Genomic DNA, 21804 nt, shown 5'->3' with positions numbered 1-21804 from the left:
TATTCCCTTCTCCTTAAAAAAAAAAAAAAAAAAAAAAAAGGCAAATAAAACAAACACTTGAAATAGCTAAGATGGGGGAAGAGTAGAAAAAGGACTGACAAAACGAGAAACAGGAAAAGGGTTTAGGCAAGCAATGCTAAACTTAAGTGACAAAGAAAATATTAAACTACCTCCAATTTTTATCATTTAATAATGGAATATTTTCTAATAATATCAAATATACCTGACTTTTTTCTTTCCAGTTAAAGGTTACATTATTTAAGCAGAGAAATTTCTCCTTTCACACAATACCAGGATCTGCCTTTGGAATGCTCAGACATGTACATCATCTTTTCATTAAGTAATTTTCGAAATACAGTGTTTTACCAACTACAGCTGTAATAATCAGATTGTCAACCAGATTGCCATCACACTGTGAAAGGTCCTCCTAAAAATATTAAACCTAGAGCTGTTCCTGAAGATTTTAGCTAAATAAGAGAAAGAAATCTTTCCCTGAAACTTCGTGTAACTTTAAAAGCACTTGAGGCGGAGCACTGTGGCTCAGACCTGTAATCCCAGCACTTTGGAAGGTCAAGAAAGGAGGATTGCTGCTTGAGGTCAGGAGTTCAAGACTAGTCTGGGCGACAGAGGAAGAGCCCATCTCAAAAAAAAAGCATTTGAGAAAGAGGTTACTTCAGAAATGTAACAGTAATGTAAAAAGATGAAGTTCTTTTGAAAAACTCCAGAAAATTAAAAATATATTGAAACATGGTATAAATATTTATCTTAAATCTTGTCTATCTCCTGGCTATCACAATAAATACATTTTTAAAATTAAAATACAGATCCAAGCACTGCAGGTAAAATGGAAAAAAATCTTCAGATGGTCTTGAAAGTCACAGAAATAGATTGAGTTGAGTAATTTATATTTTACAATATTATAGTAACTTCCAGAGGTTTCCAGCAGGTCATTTTTAAATGAAGATCTAATATTTCACTCATTTCATTATGTTACATCCTTAAAAGATTGTCAGAATAAATTATTGGAGCCAACCGGGGAAGTTTTTGCCATTGACATTAAGGCTTAACATAATTTCGGCTTACAAATCAAGGTTCCTACATTCTCCCTGTAGGAGGCAGATTCAGGAGACTCTAAGGGCATTTCCTTCTTGGGAAGGGAGGGAATCTTATCGAGTTGTCAATGTCCAGATAGCTTTGGGCTCTTTGACTGGGTAGACAACAGGGACATTTCTCATGGAACTTTGGGGTAGAAGAGCCTGCCAGGCTACCCTATCCTGGATTCTTTGCCCAAAGCTTTTATTTGCTCAATTGATAATCATGAACAGTGCCTCTGAGAGGTAGGCTAAAGGCCCAGTTCCTATTTTTTTAATTTCTTGGTATTCTTTTTAAGTGGTGATGTGCCTAAACCGTGTTATGAAAATAAGGGTACCTTTTAAATGTTTACATTGCACAAATTATCTCACAATACCAAGTTTGTCTTTTTTCTAAATCGAAGGCTTTTCTTTCGTTACCTTTGTTCATGGTACCACCTTCTTCTAGTTGATATTGTGAGAACTTACACAGAGCAGCCTCCCACTGCAGTGCTTCTCAGACTTTAATGAGTACATTGATTCCCACTGGGATTTCGTATAAATGCAGATGCTGATTTAGTAGGTCTGGCCTGGGCTTCAGATTTGGGATTTCCAGCAGGCTTCCAGGTGATGCCAATGCTGCTGGTCTACAGACCGCAGTTTAAATAGCAAGGATTTTGTGCGTGCTCTCAATTGTGGTTATACATCAAAACCACTCATGGAGCTTGCCTTTTAAATAGCTGGCTGCCCTCTCTCTGCACCTCATGATGGTGGGGACTAGGAATCTATATAATTGTTTGTAATTCCCACATGATTCTTATCCACAGCCAAGTTGAAAACCATTAATTAAGTGGTATCTTATTTTATCATGGCACTCAGGCAGCCCTTTGCCAAAGCCCTTCACCACACTGCAAACTTACTTTTTTAAAAAAGTAAGTTTACATATGCGGATAGGCACTAAATAACAAATAGTTTGTTTCAGAAACATCTTATATAATGTGATTGATTAACAACTTGGAATATATTATAGAAAAATAAATTTTAACAAAATTAACCATATAATACACACAAAGGAGTAAGGATATTGAGTCTGACTTCCTCCCGGTTTCCATGTTTTATGGCTGGCCCCAGACAAAACGTCACTGTTAGTGAAGTTTCCATTTAGATTCATCCACCCTTCTTCCTGCACCTCTCTGCAGCCACTTTGTTCCTCTCACTGTTTACCCAGGGCCTACACTGTGACACTCAGGCAGTCCTTCCTTATTCTGAGTATCCTGTGCTCTGTTGCTTCCCCCATCCCCCTCCACTCACCCAAATGTGAACCTTCCCTCTGTGTGGTTGATTGCACATGCAATTTGAGAAGTAATTTGATAACACAGGTTTGTTCTCAGTCATGACAGAGATTTATTCTTCCTGGAATTTTTATTCTATCAGTCCTGCTTTCTCTGGAATACCATGTGGCCCTAGTATTGTAAGGGCTGGTTCTTCCCATTTGAATGTTTACTGTATGTTTAAAGTGTGCTGCCGAGACTATAGCATAAAGCTACAGTCACATATAGAGTTGGTGTCTTACCTGAAGAATGGACTTTCTCATTTACTATGTCAGCCATAGCCTTGCCAGTCGCCTGGAGAAGGAAGCAAATTTCTCAGAGGCTAGGTTAGTTCACCTGTAGAAGTAGCAAGATGGAGATGACTTTGTGAAGTTAGATGAGGAACACCCCTTGGGAATGCCTCAAATAACAAATGTAATAGGCTGAGGCTTTGGGAGCACCAAAGGAAAGAAGGAAGCAGGATGACAATTCAGGATGGAAACTAGGATAACCAATGTGATGGCTATTTATTAACAGTTTACTCTTCTCTATCTGAATAGTCTCTTTTCCATACCAAAATCTTGAGAAATTCCATGTGGTCCTGTTAAAAGGGAACTGTGTTTCCTCCAAATGCTTATTATCCCAAATAAATCAATAGAACTTTAAATAATATAAAAAGTGAAGTGTGAATTCTCAGCCAGTGTGGATGGAGGGAGTTATTTTGGGACTGAGAAGTCATTCCTTCCTAAATTCTGCTCCTGGGAACAGTTCCCTTAAACAGTTCCTGCTTTTTTCATCTTCTTTTCAACATTTCTTTTTAATTAATTTCATCTAGGTTTTAAACATTTCTGTACTTTCCCTTTTCTCAAGTTTCTCAACTCTACTGAGGTCAGAGAGGAAATATATGGGGCTTCTGTGATTCATGAGCAGGAGGAATAATGCAGTGTTGTGGCAGACGTCTCCATTTCTATTGACAATCTGCCCCATTCTTATTCTCTCTGACACCAGGTACATCTACAGAATGTGAGGCTTTCTCATTCAGAGCAACAGTGTATTCTTTGGCAGCGATGATTAGAAACTGCAGGTAAACAATGTTGCTGCAAGTTCAGCATCTAAAAGTATGACTCCCAGTCATCTGAGTACTGGGGAGCTGCACGAAGTCAAATCACACTCAAATGGTGCCATGCGGGAAGAAGTACCCCAAAGCTGAGGAAGCCAAATCAATCCTAACCTATTTACCCCCGACACATGCTCTATCTTTTTTAAAAAAACTATTTTCAGCTACAGTCTATTCGCTTTGGATTTAACTTCAAATAACTTATTTTCAACCATGCTTCTAACTTGGCACAGCTCTGAGAAAAATCCCATAACCAAGCCATCTGGATTGGATAAAAGAGGGAGATTTCTTGCATTTTGTTCCTTTTTATTTTTAATCGGGGAAAAATCATTATGAAGTAACCAAATTATTGCCTAATGTTAATGAAACAGGAAAAAATCCTCTCAACTCTGTACTGTTGCTAAAGAATTCTATATCAGAGAATCTCTGTGTTGTCTCTGAAATGTGTAGAATGAATGTTTTGGGTGAATTGACCTGAGTGGATAACTAATAATGGTCAAAAAATAAAGTTCTCTTTGGGTGGTCTGAACTCCAGCAGTGTTTATTTCTTTTAGACTCAGCAAAGAAGTTTTTTTTCCCCAGTGAAGTACATTTTAGCATGTTATGCTCCGGATTCACTGAGTGTGGTTATAATTGAAATCATTAGGCATACGTAATTTTTCATCTTTTCTTAAAGACCAGTATTAATAGCTTTATGATTCAAAGACTCTGTAATTAAGAGAAGTTGGAAAGCTGTTTAATCTCTGATAACTTTGAAAACAACTTTGACAAAATAGACTATTTTGTATACGATCAACTGCTGCTTGCAGTTCAGAGTTACGTGTTGGAATCTTGTATCAATCCGGGCCTTAAAATTTAAAATAGATCAGTGGAAGCTGACCTTTGTGTTTGCTTTAGGCACAGGGTGCTAAGTGCTGGGGATATGATGGGTAAGACAATTTCAGTTCCTATTGGTTGTTAGAGTCAAATAGCAGAGTCAGGTGTTACGTAAACCAACCACACACAGATATGCTACAAAGGACAGGTACAGTACACAAAGTTTATATATGACCTTTGGAAGGAGGTGGGGTAATTGGAGAAGGCTTCCTTTGGAGAAATTTCATTCATATAAGGCAGTGAATAATATATAGTATGTAATCTAATATGTAATCAAATAGTAATAGTTATATGTTGAATCAGACTTTGTACAGGCAGTCATCTATTCTTATTCTTTTTATATGTCCTCTTATACTCATCCCCTCCATGAAAGCTTCTTGGGTGTAGGGGCACCCTGACATCAAGGTTTATGACTATTTCATGTCAAAGGCTTTGTTCATAGTCTGCCTTAAGTAATATTTATCAAATTAATATATCGCATTAATTTTTCTTTTTATCATGCAAGTATAAATCAGTACTGTTATATCATTTCACATATTATCGTCACTATTACAGTATTACACTGGTCATAGCATAGCAAGAGTGAGTTATATATTAAGAAACATATCTTTTAATTAATACACCACTATGACTGTTATTCATGACTCTCATGAATCTACTGCAGCATGCCCCCCACCAGGACACGGTATTCCCGTGTATACTCGGGGCCTGTGCCCTGCTCTCAGTGCCTGTGATGGAAATCAGGAGGGTCGTTTTACAGTTGCAGCTGACTTTTTGTTTGCTTTATTTGTTTATCCTGGAATCTAAATCAATTTCGTAAAAATTTTATGTAAGAATATAAATCATAAAAACTTGTTGAAAAATGTTAAAAGACCATGAAACGAAGCTCACTTTTCTTTTGGCGTTAGGGTAGGTAAATGCATACCTATTAAATGGAGCATGGTCTTCTTGATAGTAAATTTAGCCTATGAGTACATTCATTTTACAGTATTCACTCAGGCTTTAAATATCCTCTAATTCCTTTGAGAGGGGGAAGCTAAGAACTCTATCACATGACTGTCTGGATTTCTGAAATGCTAAGGCTTTACAAAAGCCTTACGGATTTCAAGTAATAATAAAGCAAGTGCTGGCTTGTTAAGTAGGATAATCTGATCCATGCACTGTATAAACCAGACTGCAATTTTAGATTCTATGGTTTTATATCACAGATGACTCCATATTCTTCAAAAGAACTTATCTAATTATGAGCATATTTCCTTGGAAAATAAATTCTTTTTGATATTTAAATGATTTTAAGATTCCGTTTGAGGATTCTTAAAATAAAAATTCTTGTTTATACATTTTTTATTTTAAATTAAAATATTCATCACATTTCTCTAGTCCCAAAAAGTACAATATGTAAAATGCTCCAAAATTGAAAAATGATTGCCATTTCATTGTGGCCACTCTCAAGAGATGTTTATTATTGAATAATTAGAAAAAATAGAAATTACAGCCTTGCTTGCCAAGTTAACCCAGTTCATTAATTCTTTTAATAAATGTTTTGAGCATCTGTTTTGTGCCAGGCACTGTACTAGCCATTAGGTATACTCTTAGGAAAGAAAACAAAGTAAGCAAAATGGAACATCAAACAACTTTTTTTATATAGTCATCCCTCTGACGTTTATGCACTTTTTTCTTTGCATTTTATTTATTGGCCTCCCACTCAGAATATATTTACTTGAAACTTCATGCCTGTTTCTAACAAGCTTATTTATCTGATTTGTTGGCCTAATGAAAGTAGAAGAGGATTGCTGCTGAAAACATATATACTGACAATGCTGATGTTAGCTAATAAATTCACATAGTGAGAAACCACATTTACCAAGGATTACAATAATTTAAAATAGTATTCCTCAGGCTCTGCCCCAGTGTGCTGCATAAGAACATCAATCCTTCCTACCCTTCAGTTTCTTCCAAAATACTTCCTTGAGAATATCTCAACCAGAGTTTCTTAAAATGGTACCCCTCTTCTCCATTTCTCCATCATTGTGGTACAAGTGTCTGTCACCACATACCAGGACATTAGCCATGGCACAAATGGCAGCTGATAGCACTATGACGAATGCTTACCTAATTCTGGAACCACTGCTTCTGTGGCCTAGACTAAGCTGCTGTGATCACAGTATGCAACAATAATGCAATGCCTGAAAGAATATAGAAATTTATTTCTTTTTCACATAAGAGTCCAGGCTAGGTGTTCATTCCAGCAAAAAGTTCTCCTCATGCAACTATTTTTTTTAAGAACTCAGACTCTGCCTACCTTCAACACATAGCTTCTAAGGCTGCTCTGCTCTGTGCCATCCCAGCTAGCAGGAAGGGAGGAACAGCAAGTGGAGGAGATATACCCACTTCTCAAAAGCCTCGCCTTGTATTCTGTTGGTGAGAACTGAACACTGCCTCACCTACCTGCAAAGAAGGCTAAGGAGCACAGGCCATGCTGGGCCACTTCCCAGACACACTCTGTCATTATGCCTTTGTACGAACAGCAGTATGTCACCACCATACCTCTCATTTTATTGTCCTAGACCTTTCACTGTAGCCCTTGCTCTGACACCCAGAGCAGGTGAGGGCATCAATGATCACGTCGTCTGTTCCAACCCTTCCCTAGGCAGCTCCCTTTCCCATCCTTAAAAACAACTTTTCTAAACATTTATTGCCCTTCTCAAATGCACTCCCCTTCCTGCCCATACCCAGCTTTAACAACTGACCTGCCCTCCTACTGCAGGGTGAAGGGAGAGAGCCTCACCTGTGACCCTTCAACTCTCTTCCCAGGGCGACCACTCATTTCTTGCCTTCCTGCTGTCCCAGAGGAAGAGGCATCCCTTCTTCTTTCATCAGCCCACTCTTCTTTCCATCTACGTTCCTAATCGTATTCTCGTCTGTCTCATCCAGGATCTTGTTCCGTTAAGTATTCCTGCTTTCTCATAATTTGGATCTCATTATCTCTCCAGTAAAATGTTAAATCCTTGAGAACATAAACATGCTTTCATTTTGCCTCCTGCTATTTTTTATTCCCTTCTCCTTAAAAAAAAAAAAAAAACTGGATCACTTAAAAGATTAGTTTATATTTATTCATCATGTTTTTGCCTGCTATCTACTTTCTAGCCTTTTGCAGTCCTTACAAAAGGAGCACACTAAGCCATGTGCAGCCCCATATTCATTCAACAATCCATCAACATACATCTATGGAGCAACTTTTGTGCCAGGCACTGGGGATTCAGCGGTGAGCAAAATAAACGTCTTTGCCCTCTTGAGGTTTACATTCTAGTAGGAAAAGGCAGGGAAAAAAAGTAAACATTTGTTAGATGTGTCTATGATATGTGGTGCCTGCTAAAGAGAAAAATTAAGCAGGATGAGAGAGTTAGGATGACATTGATATTCTAAACAGGTGATCAGGAAAAGGCTTCTCTGATGGGAAATATTGGAGCAGAAATCTGAAGCACGTGAGAAAGCTATGGGAAAGAGCATTTCAGACAAGGAAACAGCCTGTAAGAGGCCCTGAGGCAGGAACATATCAGCACATACAAAGGACAGGAAAAGGGCGGGTGTGGCTGAGCAGAATGGGCAAGGAAGGTGCAGTAGCAGGTGAGGATGGAGAGGTCGCTGGGGCCAGATCCATAGGGCCTTTTAGGCTGTAGTAAGGATTTTGATGGGGAGCCATCAGAGAGGTTTGAGCAGAGGAATGACATGAGTGGCTTCTGTTTTAAGGACACACTCTGTTATATGCAGAGTAGACTGAAAAAAGCTGAGTGATCAGTTAGGATGCTATCGAAATAATTCAGACAAGAGATGATGGTCATCTGGGCTGGGGGCTATCTGTGGAAATGATAATAGATGACTTCAATTCTGGGTACGTTTTGTTAACTGAGGAAATAACGAGGAGAGTTTTATTTCTCAGAAAGGGTTGCAGCCTGTGGGTGCCCAACAGGCTGGAAAGCCACTGAGCCTCAGCCTGACACCAGGAATAGGAGCTTCGAGGCAGAGACAATAGGAATTTATAGTGAATAGGATGGCCACACACACAAATTTAACAAGCTATAGGAGGGTTCGTGAATATTTATGAAAGGAGAAACCTGCACCTGCGCAGTTGAGCTTTATGCCCTTTTATGGGGTCCACATTCAGAAATGGCCGCCCTCTTAAGGCCAAAGAGGTGAAACAAGGACCTGAAGACCCTCTCTGCGCATGCTCCATAGACTGGTTAAAGCCACTCCAGGGGTAGAGTCTCTTACCAGGAAAGAAAGCTGGTCCGGATCACTGGGATTGGTTTCTGTTCAGCCCTTAGGGAAAAGCCTGATGGCTGTCAGCAAGGGAGGGCACATAATGAGGCATGGCCGGGAACTCAGGATCCCCTTGGCCGAGGGGAGAGCGCGGCTTAGGATTTTGTATTAGTTCACAGTTTCAAAAAGCTAACAGGGTGAGCGCTGGGACCTTCTACTTGCCCCTCCTGCGGAGTTTCCCCTCCATTTTCCTCAGTTCCCTGCCTTTTATATGGCCCAGGAGGCTTATCCATCCAGGCTAGACCATCTCTGGCTTCCCTTTAGGTTTGGCCTGTGAGAGGCCCTGCAGAAGATGAGAAGACAGGGTGAGCATGAGGTCAGAGTATTCGCTCTCCCGCTCCCTCCCTGCCACCACAGGTAGACTGTGACTGTCTACCTGAGCCTATAGCTCTCACCCACAGTTACCCTCTCTGGACGCCAGGAAACCTATTCCTCCCCTCCCCCCTCACCTAGAAGTAACACCAGTTCCTGCTGTCACCAGCTCACTGATGCACCACTGTCCTTAATTGGTTTTCCTGAATGTTGCTCACAGGTTTATAACTAATCCCTTTAGTAAGCTTTCTTTGAAATATTAGGGTCTTGACTCATACTAGAAACTAGGGTAACTAATGTAGAAGAACAACAGAACTTTGTTTGTTTGTTTGTTTGTTTTTAAGAGATGAGTCTAGCTGTATTGCTTAGGCTGGCCTTGAATTCCTAAGCTCAAGCAATCCTCCCACCTCAGCCTCCTGAGTAGCTGAGATTACAGGTGCACCCAGCATAACATTTTTTAAATTACAGTTATTTACTTGTTTTTCTCCTTGGTAAAATGTTAAATCCTGGAGGACAGAGCTGTCATGTTTGTATTCCTGTGACATGAAGTAGGTAGGGTTTACTTACAACTGTATCAATGAATGTTATTTTTAATGACACCACCTGAGTCCTCAAGAGTTGACTAAATTAGGCCGGGGGTGGTGGCTCATGCCTGTAATCCTAGCACTCTGGGAGGTGAGGCAGGAGGATCACTTGAGGTCAGGAGTTCGAGACCAGCCTGAGCAAGAGCGAGACCCCCGTCTCTACTAAAAATAGAAAAAATTAGTTGGGCGTGGTGGTGCGCACCTGTAGTCCAAGCTACTCAGGAGGCTGAGTGAGGCAGGGGGATCACTTGAGCCCAGGAGTTTGAGGTTGCTGTGAGCTAGGCTGACGCCATGGCACTGTAGCCTGGGCAACAGAGTGAGACTCTGTCTCCAAAAAAAAGAAAAGAAGAAGAAAGATTAATCAATAGGAGGGGTGTGTATGTGTGTGTGTCTCCTCATCTTAGTGCTTATAGATGTAATCTTCACCTTGATGGAGAATTCAGTTCTCTGGGATCAAAGAGACATCTTTCTTTCACAGCTTTTTATGGTCATCAACTAGGCTACATAGAAGGGAGTTACAGAGTATTCAGGCAATTCGTATCTGCTCTGTGAGCCTCTGGTAGCACTGTAAGGGAAATCCATTTGTATAGGCAATAAATAGGTTTTTTAGGCCAAACTAAAATGATTGGCCTTCCGCCGGCCTGGTAAGGCATGAGTCAACACACTTACGTAACCAAGGTGTTATGTCCTCTGTGAACCCATGCCATCACGCTTTCGCTTGGCGTGTTGCCACTATTGTTCTGAGCCATATGTATAAATGCTCGCCATGTACTTGCTGCGCGCAGCATCCCCCCACCCCGGCCCCGGCAATAGAGAGTATGTTTCATCTGCCCGCTGCTGCCCGCCTCTTCTTTCAATTCCTGAACCCTGCTCCAGTGCACTCGCTAACCGCAGAGCCCCCGTCCCCGCAAGTATAAGCCCCTTTTCTGAAAATGAACTGTCATCTGGGTTGAAAATGTTTACCACTGGGATTAGGGTTTATAGACTGCAGAGGATCAAAGAGACTTTTAAGGAAAAACTGTGAACAGCTTTCTCAATACTCATTGTTCTTGTGCAGATATCTAAGCAATAGTTTGTTGATTTTACCAATCATTTCTGAACCAGAAAGAAATATTATTTGTTCCCACTTTGCCAAGAACATAAATTGTATCAATAAACATCATGTTAGTGTGAACTTTTTTTCCTTTAACTTAAAAGGTGGATTGTGGTTTATTAAAGTCACCTGTTAGATTACTGACTTGTATTTGCATAACATTTTAAAACCAATTATTTCTATTATATTTGGTTAGATATGTTCATAAGATAGCAGTGTGATTGTTTTCCTACCAATTTTTTTGTATTAGTATTGCATTTTGTTATTAATGTTTTCAGGTGATCCAAAGAATATTTTATCTTCACATGTGTTTAATTTCTTTTTTTTTTTTGACCTTGACTTCTTTGTGTTATTTCCTTTGAGCAAAACCTTAAACAGTAGACTGAGTGGCCTTGAGGTATAGTTTTAATAAAAGCTTCACTGAGTAATCATTTGGTATAAAATACCGAAGAAGTCCATTAATGGAAAAAAGAAGCAATATATTTTCAAAGTTAACTTTCTTTGTGGTTGCTCCCCTGCATAACACATGCTTATTGAATTCTTTTAATTATTGCCTGAATTCAACTATATTTAAGATCCATGTTTCTGATAAGGAGAATGAAAAATCCATAGGTTCAAGAGAGCAAATTGTCAAAGAATTTCTTCATTAAAGACAAATTAAAACCATGAGGTTTTGCTTATATAAAATTGTTGTCAGTATCCCAGGAAAACGCCCAGAAATACCCTATTGATTGGATAATTTGTTGTTTGTTCAATCGTTTTTTAACTAAAAATCAAAGCTTTCTTTATTTGTGGAGTATTACTTATAGTTGTTATCCCTTTGGAAGATCACAGTTGTGAAATAATGAAAATGTGAAATAATGAAAAATAATAAGCATTGACTTAAATACTTTAATTTTTCTGAGAGTTTCCTAAATTTTCTGTGAGGAGGATCCAATCTAACGTAAGCCTTCAGTTTTCTGGGAAAGAAGGTGATAATGTTTATATTGAAATCCCTGTGCTGAGAACTAGAGAGGGAGAGAACCAGGAAATCCTAGAGAACTGGAGAGACTGGTCTGGTGGCAGCCGCTTGTTTAAAAAGCTGCATAATTCAGGCTTCAAGGTGGACCGGACCTCCTTCAGCCATCTGCTAGCTCAGTGAGCTTGAATATCATATTGATTTTGGCCCTTCATTAAGTGAGAGGAGTTTGCCATATTATGTTTTCAATCTACCACATGGAGCACTAGCGTTTCTTGGAATCTCCCCAAGAGTCCTAGGGTAAGTTGAATAGGAGACCAAACCAGAACAATTTCTCTTGTAATGTTTTTACAGTTTTTTTCAGTAAACCATTGTTTAGTTTAAAAAGGCTTAATCTCTTCCAAGGTCCCCTCTAGCTCAGTAAGGCACGTTATTCAGTTTGCAGTCATATTTTTCTTCATTTCTCATGTGGGGGAAGGCCTATAGTCAGTCACGGTAAAAGATAACCTTATGAATACAGTGGAGAGGTAAAAGTACCAAATTAGTGTTTGGATTTGGAAAGGCTGAGTGAATGAACTCATACAAGAGCATCACTTCTGTTGGAAAGGGGAGGGGAGGAAAGAAAAGACAACACACACAGAGACACACGTAGGATTTTAGTCCTGGGAGAAAATCCCCATACTTGGACAAACCTTGGGATTGGGAGCAGTGAGAGATTTAAAAGAAATCTTGAAAAGTGGGAAACTAAAGACAACATTTGTTTGTTTGTTTTTTTTAAATTTTAAGATAATCTTACAAATCAATTTCCTCATATTTCAAATATAGATAATGTACCTTATTATTTGCTTTGGGTAGTTTTTTTAAGCTTTCAGGATTCTTCATAAATTAGAGCAAATTGGTATTCATATTTCACAATACAGTTGCCTCAAAAGTTATTCATGGCTATTTTTAATTGATTTGTCCATGTAAACACAAAATTGTAAAAGCTACTTGAGTTATAGTTTTATATTGTCTATGAAATACCCAAACAAGCATCTGTATTAAAACTAAATAGGTAAATTTTCTAGCTATTTATAAGAATCTAAATTTTTTTGTCACAGATTGGTATGAGAACAAGGAATGTGGTTATTCTTGTACCCCACATTCAAGAATTTCTTGCGTTTTCTCTCTCTAGATGGTGTAATTGGAGCCTGGCGTGGTGGCTCCCGCCTGTAATCCTAGCACTCTGGGAGGCCGAGGCGGGAGGATTGCTTGAGCCCAGGAGTTCGAGACCAGCCTGAGCAAGAGCAAGACCCCCGTCTCGACTATAAATCGAAAGAAATTAGCCAAACAACTAAAAATAGAAAAGATTAGCCGGGCATGGTGGGGCATGCCTGTAGTCCCAGCTACCTGGGAGGCTGAGGCAAGAGGATCGCTTGAGCCCAGGAGTTTGAGGTTGCTGTGAGCTAGGGTGACGCCACGGCACTCTAGCCTAGGCAAGAGAGTGAGACTCTGTCTCAAAAAAAAAAAAAGAAAAATGTTTCCTATTTTTCCAATTCTTTGTTTTAGATTCCTAAATTATATCATATCAGGCCCCAGAGATTTGTTATTCTTTGATTCTTTGTATCACAAGGCTGTCGATATAGTGATGTAAAGAACTCAAAACCTATTGCAAACTAAACCATCACCTTCTGCATTTGACCCAGCATACTGTTTATCTAGAAATAACATATGTATAATTATTCAGTTGCAGATTTAGTCTGCTGTTCATTAGTATTTTTATTAATAATAATTAATTACTTCCAGGTTCGATGGATGATGTACTGGATTGTTTTTGCTCTCTATACTGTCATTGAAACAGTAGCAGATCAAACAGTTGCTTGGTAAGTTCTACTATTGAGAAGGGGCCACACTACAGACTCATTGTCAGTGTCCTGAGTTCTTATTCTGCTCTTGCTATTAACTAAGTGAATTTGATCAAGTTACCTAATTATCCTACATCTTGTTTTCTTCATCTGCTTTTCCATAAGAACATTACTTTCCTATAGCCCCCTCAAATAAGTGCAGCTAATTTTTCTCCCCATATGTCACTCCCTGCCCACTTCCCACACACCTTCCCCTCAATATCTTGGAATAAGGAAACTTGGTTGTCATAATCCTTTTCTACGCTGATGACTTCAGACTATTTTCCTTTATCACTTTCCTAAAGGACTCCTCTTTTGAAGCCCACATCATCTGGTTTTATCACCTCCTCCCCATCCTTATAATTCTCATCGACAAACATTCAAACTGGACAACGTCAGCGCCCATGTGGACGCCCATTCAACACCAGCTCCTTGGCTGCTCTATTCCAAATAGACAAGGCAGAATTTAAAGCATGTTTATATCTTTAAGGATTTAACATTTTACGAAGGAGCAAGCAGTACTTAATGGACAACTTGAATCTCCTTGTGCTGTATTTCAATAGTGCATTTCCATTTAAACCCTGCCATCATTTGGAGAACTTCTCCTTTCAAAATATTTAAGTTTCCAACCTTGCCAGTATCTTCCTCTGCCCTTACTGCACAAACCTTCAGCCTAAATTAGCCCAGCAATCACTCTTCTTTACTTCTTTACCTGGACTACTAAATGCAGCTGGAAAAAAATCAATCAGCTGCTCATATAGCTATCAATTGAACCTCATTCCTTTAACTTGCTTCTGGTCAGTATCTACTTCCTTTCCTGCCTGTGTCTGTTTCAAACCTTTACTGTTCTCTCCTTAAGCTGTCTTTCCCATTTCGCTATTTTCATTTTCTCATACCACATTAGGTCACATTGGATTTGCTAGAAAAAAGTAGAAGTCATCAGACTAAAATATTCATTCTTAACAACCTGCCTTTATTAATGAACTTCTCTGTATCTGCACCCCTCTTTCTCTTCCAATTTGAAATACTGTACAAGTTTTCCTTCCTCTGCCCCAAAGTTCATTCATTTACCTGTTATGCTTTTGGTGTAGGGCTTTCGGGGAGGGTTTTCTGATTGTTTATTGTCTGTTTGTTTGTTTTTAAGTGGCAGAACACAGATTCCAAACCATGGTAGGTCTAAGTTTCAAAGATTTTTTTTAAAGACCTCATATTTTCTAATTGCACATGTAACCTATATATATTATTAAAAAGTGAACAATATAGGAAAAATTTAACATAAACAATTGAAGTCTAGAAATTTTTTGTGATGGCATGTGGCAGAAACCTTTTGTTCACCACACAATAATCATTCCTCACTGCCCCCTACCTGTCTGCCTTGATAGAAAAACCCAGATTTGCTCAGTTATTTATCTTAGTGCCTCATGGACCACAGGATACTGGGCCCCTCATTATATTTTAGTTAACTTTTGCTGTGGCAACAACCAACCATAAAAGCACAGCAGGTTAGAAAAACAAACTTGTATTTCTTGCTCAAACTGCATGAGGGCAAATGGTCAGCTGCAGCTTTGCTGGACTCAGCTTAGTTTTAAGTGTTGTCTCACTCCAGGACCAAAGCCAGAGAAGCAGCTATTCTTACGGCAGAAGGCAAACGCTTAAAGCGAGAGGTTGAGGGTGTTGGAGTAGGGCATCAAAGGGCATTTAAGGCTCCTGCTTTACGTGACATCTGTCACACTCACATTTTGTTGGCCAAAGCAACATACGTGGTTAAAGCCACAGTCATTGATTGGGGAAAGTCCTCACAGGGAAGGTGCTACAAAGTCACATGGAAAAGGGCATGGTTGTATAACCCTAATTCCCAGTCTACCACAATGCTAATTGTGTTCCCCTCGCAAGTAAATAATTTAGGTCTGCAAAGTGCTGCAATTCTGGCCAAATGAGATTGGAAGGGAAGTTTTCTGGGAGTCCTGAGCAACATAAGGACATGTGTGCACGGGATAAGCATTGTGCACTTGGAGCATATGAAGTGCCCTGATGATTTGAGGTATATAGCATGTACTTCCATGGTAGTTTGGCTCTGCAGACAGGGTGGGTGTACCTTACTTCCCTGGCTAAATGCTGTCAGTGCCCTCTCTTGACTGCTACAGTCAGTTTGGCAGTTTTCCTATGCTTGCTTCAGAGGAAGAATCTTGGATTAGAAGGTGTGAATCCCTGGGGTCGTTCTTTTCGTTAACTGATCTATAGTTAAAGGAGATGATTTCATCAATTCAAACATGGTTGTTTCCCTGATCACTAACTTTTACATGTGAAAACCTAGCACAGTGACTGAACTTTTTAAAAAGTGTTTTTGTGATTTCCATATTGGTTATAGTTTATTTTTCACTAGCAGCTTTATTTTCAATTTTTTTCTCGTCAGGTTTCCCCTGTACTATGAGCTGAAGATTGCTTTTGTCATATGGCTGCTCTGTCCCTATACCAAAGGAGCCAGTTTAATTTATAGAAAATTCCTTCATCCACTTCTTTCTTCAAAGGAAAGGGTAAGGTATATAAATTATTTTCACAAATCATTTTTTAAGAAATGTCTATCGACACATACTTAATGCTGTAAAATTAGTGGAACTATTAAATTATGGGGAGAAAGTCCTAGTTTGGGGCTTCTTAACACTGTTATTAAATAAAATTAACATCTATGTGGGTTTTTTCCCCCCAGGAGATTGACGAATATATTGTACAAGCAAAGGAACGAGGCTATGAGACCGTGGTAAACTTTGGACGGCAAGGTTTGAACTTAGCAGCTACTGCTGCTGTCACTGCTGCAGTGAAGGTAATTTTTCATTTACCTTTTTTATCCAATGTCACATTAAGTCAAAAAATAAAGTAAGGTGGATTTTTATTTCAAATCATTATAAACTTATGGTAGAATTTTGCTTTATGTTCATTTTTCTAGTACTAGAAAGAACAATTAGGTAATTTTTAAGGTATCTTCACATTATATATTCTATAACTACTCAATAAATTTTGAATTTCTTAATTGATCACAAAATGAGAGTTAGTTAATAAGTAAAACATACCTGAAAATGTTATTTTGTCATAATTTTTCCACTTTATTACCTTAAAATGATTTGAATAAATCACCTTAAGTAAAGATGACCATTCTTTCTTTCTCTGTCTTTGGTGTTCTCTCTCTCGATGGCAATATCTTGCTAGGATTTCTGGCTTACTTCTGCACCTCTACTTCAATCAATTTGAGGTAACTGATTATTCAAAATAAGGCATGAAAAAATTCTGTCCTTAAAACTTGAGATTTTACTTAGCCAGTTACTAATGTCATTTGTTGTGTTTGCAAGCCAAGTTATCAAAAGAATGTGTTCTGTGCAAATTTGCATTATGGCTTTTGGATTTCCTTGCATGTTGTAATTCGTGTGGTTTATTTTAAAGGCCATAGTATAATTGATTTTGGTGTGTAGTGTATGGAAAGAAAACAGGTCCAGAAAGTGTTGAGTGTAACTTTCTAAGTAACCATAGGCAATTTACTTGATTTCAATGTTCGTTAGTTGCTTCATGTATAAAAGGGGTACTATACTACCTGTGAGAGAATATATAAAAGCACAGTGCTTGCTTGCATATAGCGGGAGCCTAATAAACATTAATATCGTGTGTCTATCTCAATCCAAGTGAAAGCTTGAGTTTTTTGCTGTTAAGTTGAGAGTAAATAGTATTCAATTCTTTTAGTTATCTTGAACTAAAATGACAATACTATGGAAATTAATTTTCTAGTTCAGTGGTGATTTTATGTAATTGTAATGGTAAATGGTTATAAAATGAGGGCTCAAGTATCAAAATTAATATAATAAGCGAGAAGAAAAATTCAAATTATATACCAAGCAGTGTTGTGTTAAGAATTAAATGGAGATTTATTAACTATGCAGCACTATACAGGTAAGACAACTGTATTATTAATGGTTATTAATTACCAGCACTTTCATGTAGTATGGTTTTCCTGTTATTTGGCTTTTAAAAGCTTTTTCTGTTATTAGGATAGGTTTGTAAATGAATTGGCAAAATTTTCAGTTTAAAGGATTGTTTTCCATTTTAGAAATTCATTTGCTTTGCTTTTTATATCTTGCTCAGTGAAAATACATTCCTGATTTCCATGTCCACTAAAAAAGATTATCCAGGGGATCCAGAACTCAGCAACTAGGAATTCTGAAAAGAGAGAACAGACACAATTATCAAAGAAATATTTCCCAGAACTGAAGCCCATGAATCTCCAGACTGAAAGGGCCCACCAAGTACCCAGCACAATGAATGAAAAGAATGACCAAGTCTAAGCAAAATCATTGGATATCCCAAAACACCAGAGATAAGGAGAAAATTCTTAAAGATTCCAAAGATAAAAATCATGTCACATTCAAATGATCTAGAATTAGAATGGCATTAAATTTCTAAAGAGTGACAATGGAAGCTTGAAGACAGAGTAATACCACCCCCGATGCCATCATGATTTTTACCCTCCAGTTGTATAATAGTCAAGCTATCAATCATGTATGCACTTAGAATAAAAATTTGTTTTTAAATTCTAGGCGTGCAAAGTCACAAGATTTACCTACCTCTGTCAGGGCAGATATGCTTTGCCAACGTTAGGGAATAGTCCGCAAAAAAGGAAACTTATGGGATTTGGGAAACAGGTTATCCTACATGGAAGGGAGATGATATAACAGGAATTCCCACAACGCGTCAAGTCCAAAGTGCAACCAGCCAAAATTGGATGTGATGGATGAAAGGTGCCAGGAGGGATGTCTCTGGGAAACACACAGAGCCCAGAGGATCTAATAGGTTTAATGCTGCACAGGGATGATACTTAAACCAGTCAGAGCCCATGCTGTGACCAATCAGAGGACACGCTGGCTGTAGACAGCTGGTACTGATGCAGCTGTACACCTGAGCGCCATGAAAAATGTACTGGAGACAATGTAAAGAGGGAGAGGGTAGAACAACTAAGCAAATGAAAAAGAAGAAAAGGTGTAATCCTTACCCCTGGGAAAAAACAAAAGTTATGTAAGAAAGGAAATATAATAGTGGAGCATGGCTTGGCTCAGCAGGGAACAGCATTTACATTATGATAATGAGAACACAGACTGAGGATTTAACAACTGTGATTTTGCCATGTTAGGAGGACAGGGGAAGAAAAACAGGAGATGGACCAGAACTAAAACGCTCATCTGCTGTAACAGGAAAGTAGAGTGTTCATCTGCAAGGGGACAAAGAGGAGAAGGGGACTAAGGCCTTGTTGCTTTTTATTTATTATAAAATTTAGCATTATTTGACTTTACAAACCAAGTACATTTATTTATTTACACTCCAATGGAAATGCTTTCTGAATCTTTCATGTTTAGAAGCATCATTCAACACGATTCTATGGAGAAAATCTGACAATTAAATTTCAACTTGAAAAGTAGTTTAGAAAAAAGACATTTTAGAACATTGTTTTAAAAAGCAGAAGCATACAAATCCCATTTTTCCTCTTCACATTTAAATTTGGTTTGTAATCCTACTATTCTGTGAGACACCTTTCTACATATTGTGACTATTTTGTGGAGTACTTGTTTTATTCTGATTTGTGTTTACTACTTTCAAACCCTCTCTGTGAGGAATCAGCAGTTGCTACTATATTATCTTATCCTCATTCCCTCCTCATTTATTTTACACTTTGCCTCCATCAGTTTTTAGGATCCTGCATATCATTTATTCAGTGTCTGTTTATTTAATGCCTACTATATGGTAGGTGCTGAGGGATGCAGCAATGAGCAAGATAAATACAGTCCCCACCCTCCCAGGCTGCTGTCTGGCTGTAGCTAATGTCTCTGTTCAATACCTGAAATTTTTATTTCTTCTTTTGTTGTTAAGAGCCCATCCATTACCTTCCATTACTAAAAAAAAAGCTCACAGAAATACTTTTCTGTAAAAACATTGTGAAAACAATCCTATATCTAGTTCTCTGGCTTTCTTCTTCGTGATTCATTGTTTGTATTTATATATTTAACACCTTAAAATCACCTCTCCATCCCAAAGGCAGGAAGTAGGAAATATAAAAGTCATCTAAGTTACTACTGCAAAACAAATAGAAACACATATCCTACAATTGAAATTCAATTTGAAACTGTCCCCACTTGTTTGTGATGTTGTGATTATTTTATCAACAAGATCCCCATGTAGGAGGGAATCTTCGCCATCCTCATCGTGAATACAGGAACACTGGGGCCTCCATCCTGGAATCTATATTATTCATTAGAAATGGTCATTAAATATGCTGAACACAGCATGTTAACACTATTTGCCTCAAGTTATGCTGTGCTTATTTTAGAGTACACGAAATTAGTTTCATCTCTGGAGATGTCAAACAAAGGTATCATCATGGAGGAATCACTGAACCAGACACTTCATACCGAAGAATAAATTGAAACTGAAATAGAAAATAGGTCAAGTTTAAGGAGAAACTGAAAGGAAGCCAACAGTAAGACTGGGGAATTATCTAAAATTTTTACAATATATAGTTTGTTTAAAATACCTTTCAGGCTAAAAATTATTGGACCCTTGATGTGACCTTTAAAGAACAGGTAATACCCCTGACTAGGTTTCCCAGGTTGAACCACCTGAGCATGTTAAAGGTGAAAATAGGAATCTAATCTGAACATTTATTACACTGTAAAACAATTTTCTGAAAATGTTACTCAGTTGTATGACCTCATTACCAAGCATCTGTTTGCAAGGTCAGTGTACAAGTTTATTTTGGCTGAGCAAAGCATAAACATACGAAGGACCTTCAAGGATTTTTATGAGGATGTTCAACATTCCATAGCTTTTCACATTAGACGTGCAGGTGGCTTTTGTGCAGATGAGCAGCACTACTGCCAGATGAAGGACAGATTGGGGCAGGGAACCTGTGGCCTTGGGGCCACATGTGTCCTTCTGGATCATCTAGTGCGGGCTTTTGACTGAATCCAAATTTTACAGAATAAATCCTTTTATTAAAAAGCAGTTGAATTAATCTGGATTTTTTTTTTTTTTAAGTCCTGATTCTGCCACTAATTAGCTATGAGGTTTTGGGCAGAACATCTGCATTGATCTAAGTATTAATTTTCTCACCTGTAAAACAAAGAGGTGAAATCTGACTTCTAAAACCCCTTGTAACTCTAAAACAGTGGTTCTCAACTGGAGGCAGTTTTGTGCCCCCACCCCCACCAAGGGACATTTTAGGTTGTCACAAATGAGAGTGGGCTGCTACTGGTATCTAGTGGGTGGAGGCTGGAGATGCTGTTTAATATCCTACAAAGCACAGGACAGCTTCCCACAACAAAAAAATTATCCAGCCCAAAATAGCAATATTGTTAAGGTTGAGAAACCCTGCTATAAAAGTATGAGTCAGAAAAAACTAAAAGGGCATATACATATAGGTAGTTTTAGTGGTAGGTTACAAATAATTTTTAAAAATTTTTCTGTTATAAATATCCTTCAATAAATATATACTACTTTAATCTTAAAAACACTAAAATATATTATTCACCTAATGCAAATGCAGTCAGTTCCATTCTGGGCTTGATCAGATTAATTGTTGAATGTCTGTAGGGAAAAGAGATTTTCCTTAAAACTGGGAACTAACCTTTTCTGCAATTATAATATAACATGTCAAGGATCAAAAAGAAATAGAGCTTAATGGCTATTCATTATTGAGTAGTATAATAAGAATTTTTCTGTAAAAGAATGTTTTCTGCTTATAAGATTATAAAGCATTACTGATATGTTTTTAAATTACTGATAAAAAATGTGAAGAGAATAGATTGAAGGTGTTATACAAAGATGCTGATAAGTGAAATAAATTCCCCTTATTTAACACAAAATATAGTAATTTTGATGTAATGTTTGACCAAGAAATGAAGTATTTAAACAAAGGCAGAATTATTTGAATGTAAAGAAGTTGGAATTAGTCATATATGCAGGGTCCCTTTTTACAGATGCCATCCATGTGCTTAGAAACTTGAGTAGACGTTCAGATGTCCTAGTGCCCTCGGATGTACATGAGCTCTGTGTGGGGCCAGTTCAGGGAGTTGCTTCTCAGCTAAGAATCCGTCCCAGAACTTGAGTGTATTATAATAGCTCTGGACCTGCCCTCCTGCCCAGTCAGGCCCTATGGTGTTCTCAGTTTCTCAAATGAATGTTGGGGCCCATCCAAATCCAAACCCTGAGAATTCTGTGTCACTTGAAGTTCAGAAGATTCAGGAACACT

General features: G+C 38.2%; 1 protein-coding gene across 1 annotated transcript in view; it reads left to right on the top strand.

Moving 5' to 3' along the window:
- REEP3 (receptor accessory protein 3) overlaps window positions 1–21804 on the top strand; it is a 130354-nt gene that overhangs the window by 95190 nt on the left and 13360 nt on the right. The window contains exons 3-5 of the mRNA XM_012657726.1: window positions 13426–13502; window positions 15937–16057; window positions 16231–16344. Of these exons, the coding sequence (XP_012513180.1) occupies window positions 13426–13502; window positions 15937–16057; window positions 16231–16344 (312 nt within the window). The remainder of the gene's footprint in view (window positions 1–13425; window positions 13503–15936; window positions 16058–16230; window positions 16345–21804) is intronic.

This window comes from Propithecus coquereli, unplaced genomic scaffold (assembly GCF_000956105.1).
Source record: "Propithecus coquereli isolate 6110/MARCELLA unplaced genomic scaffold, Pcoq_1.0 Scaffold115, whole genome shotgun sequence".
In the NCBI taxonomy this organism is placed as follows: domain Eukaryota; kingdom Metazoa; phylum Chordata; class Mammalia; order Primates; family Indriidae; genus Propithecus; species Propithecus coquereli.
Note: the sequence above shows the minus strand (reverse complement) of the source record. Positions and strands in the feature narration are given on the sequence as shown.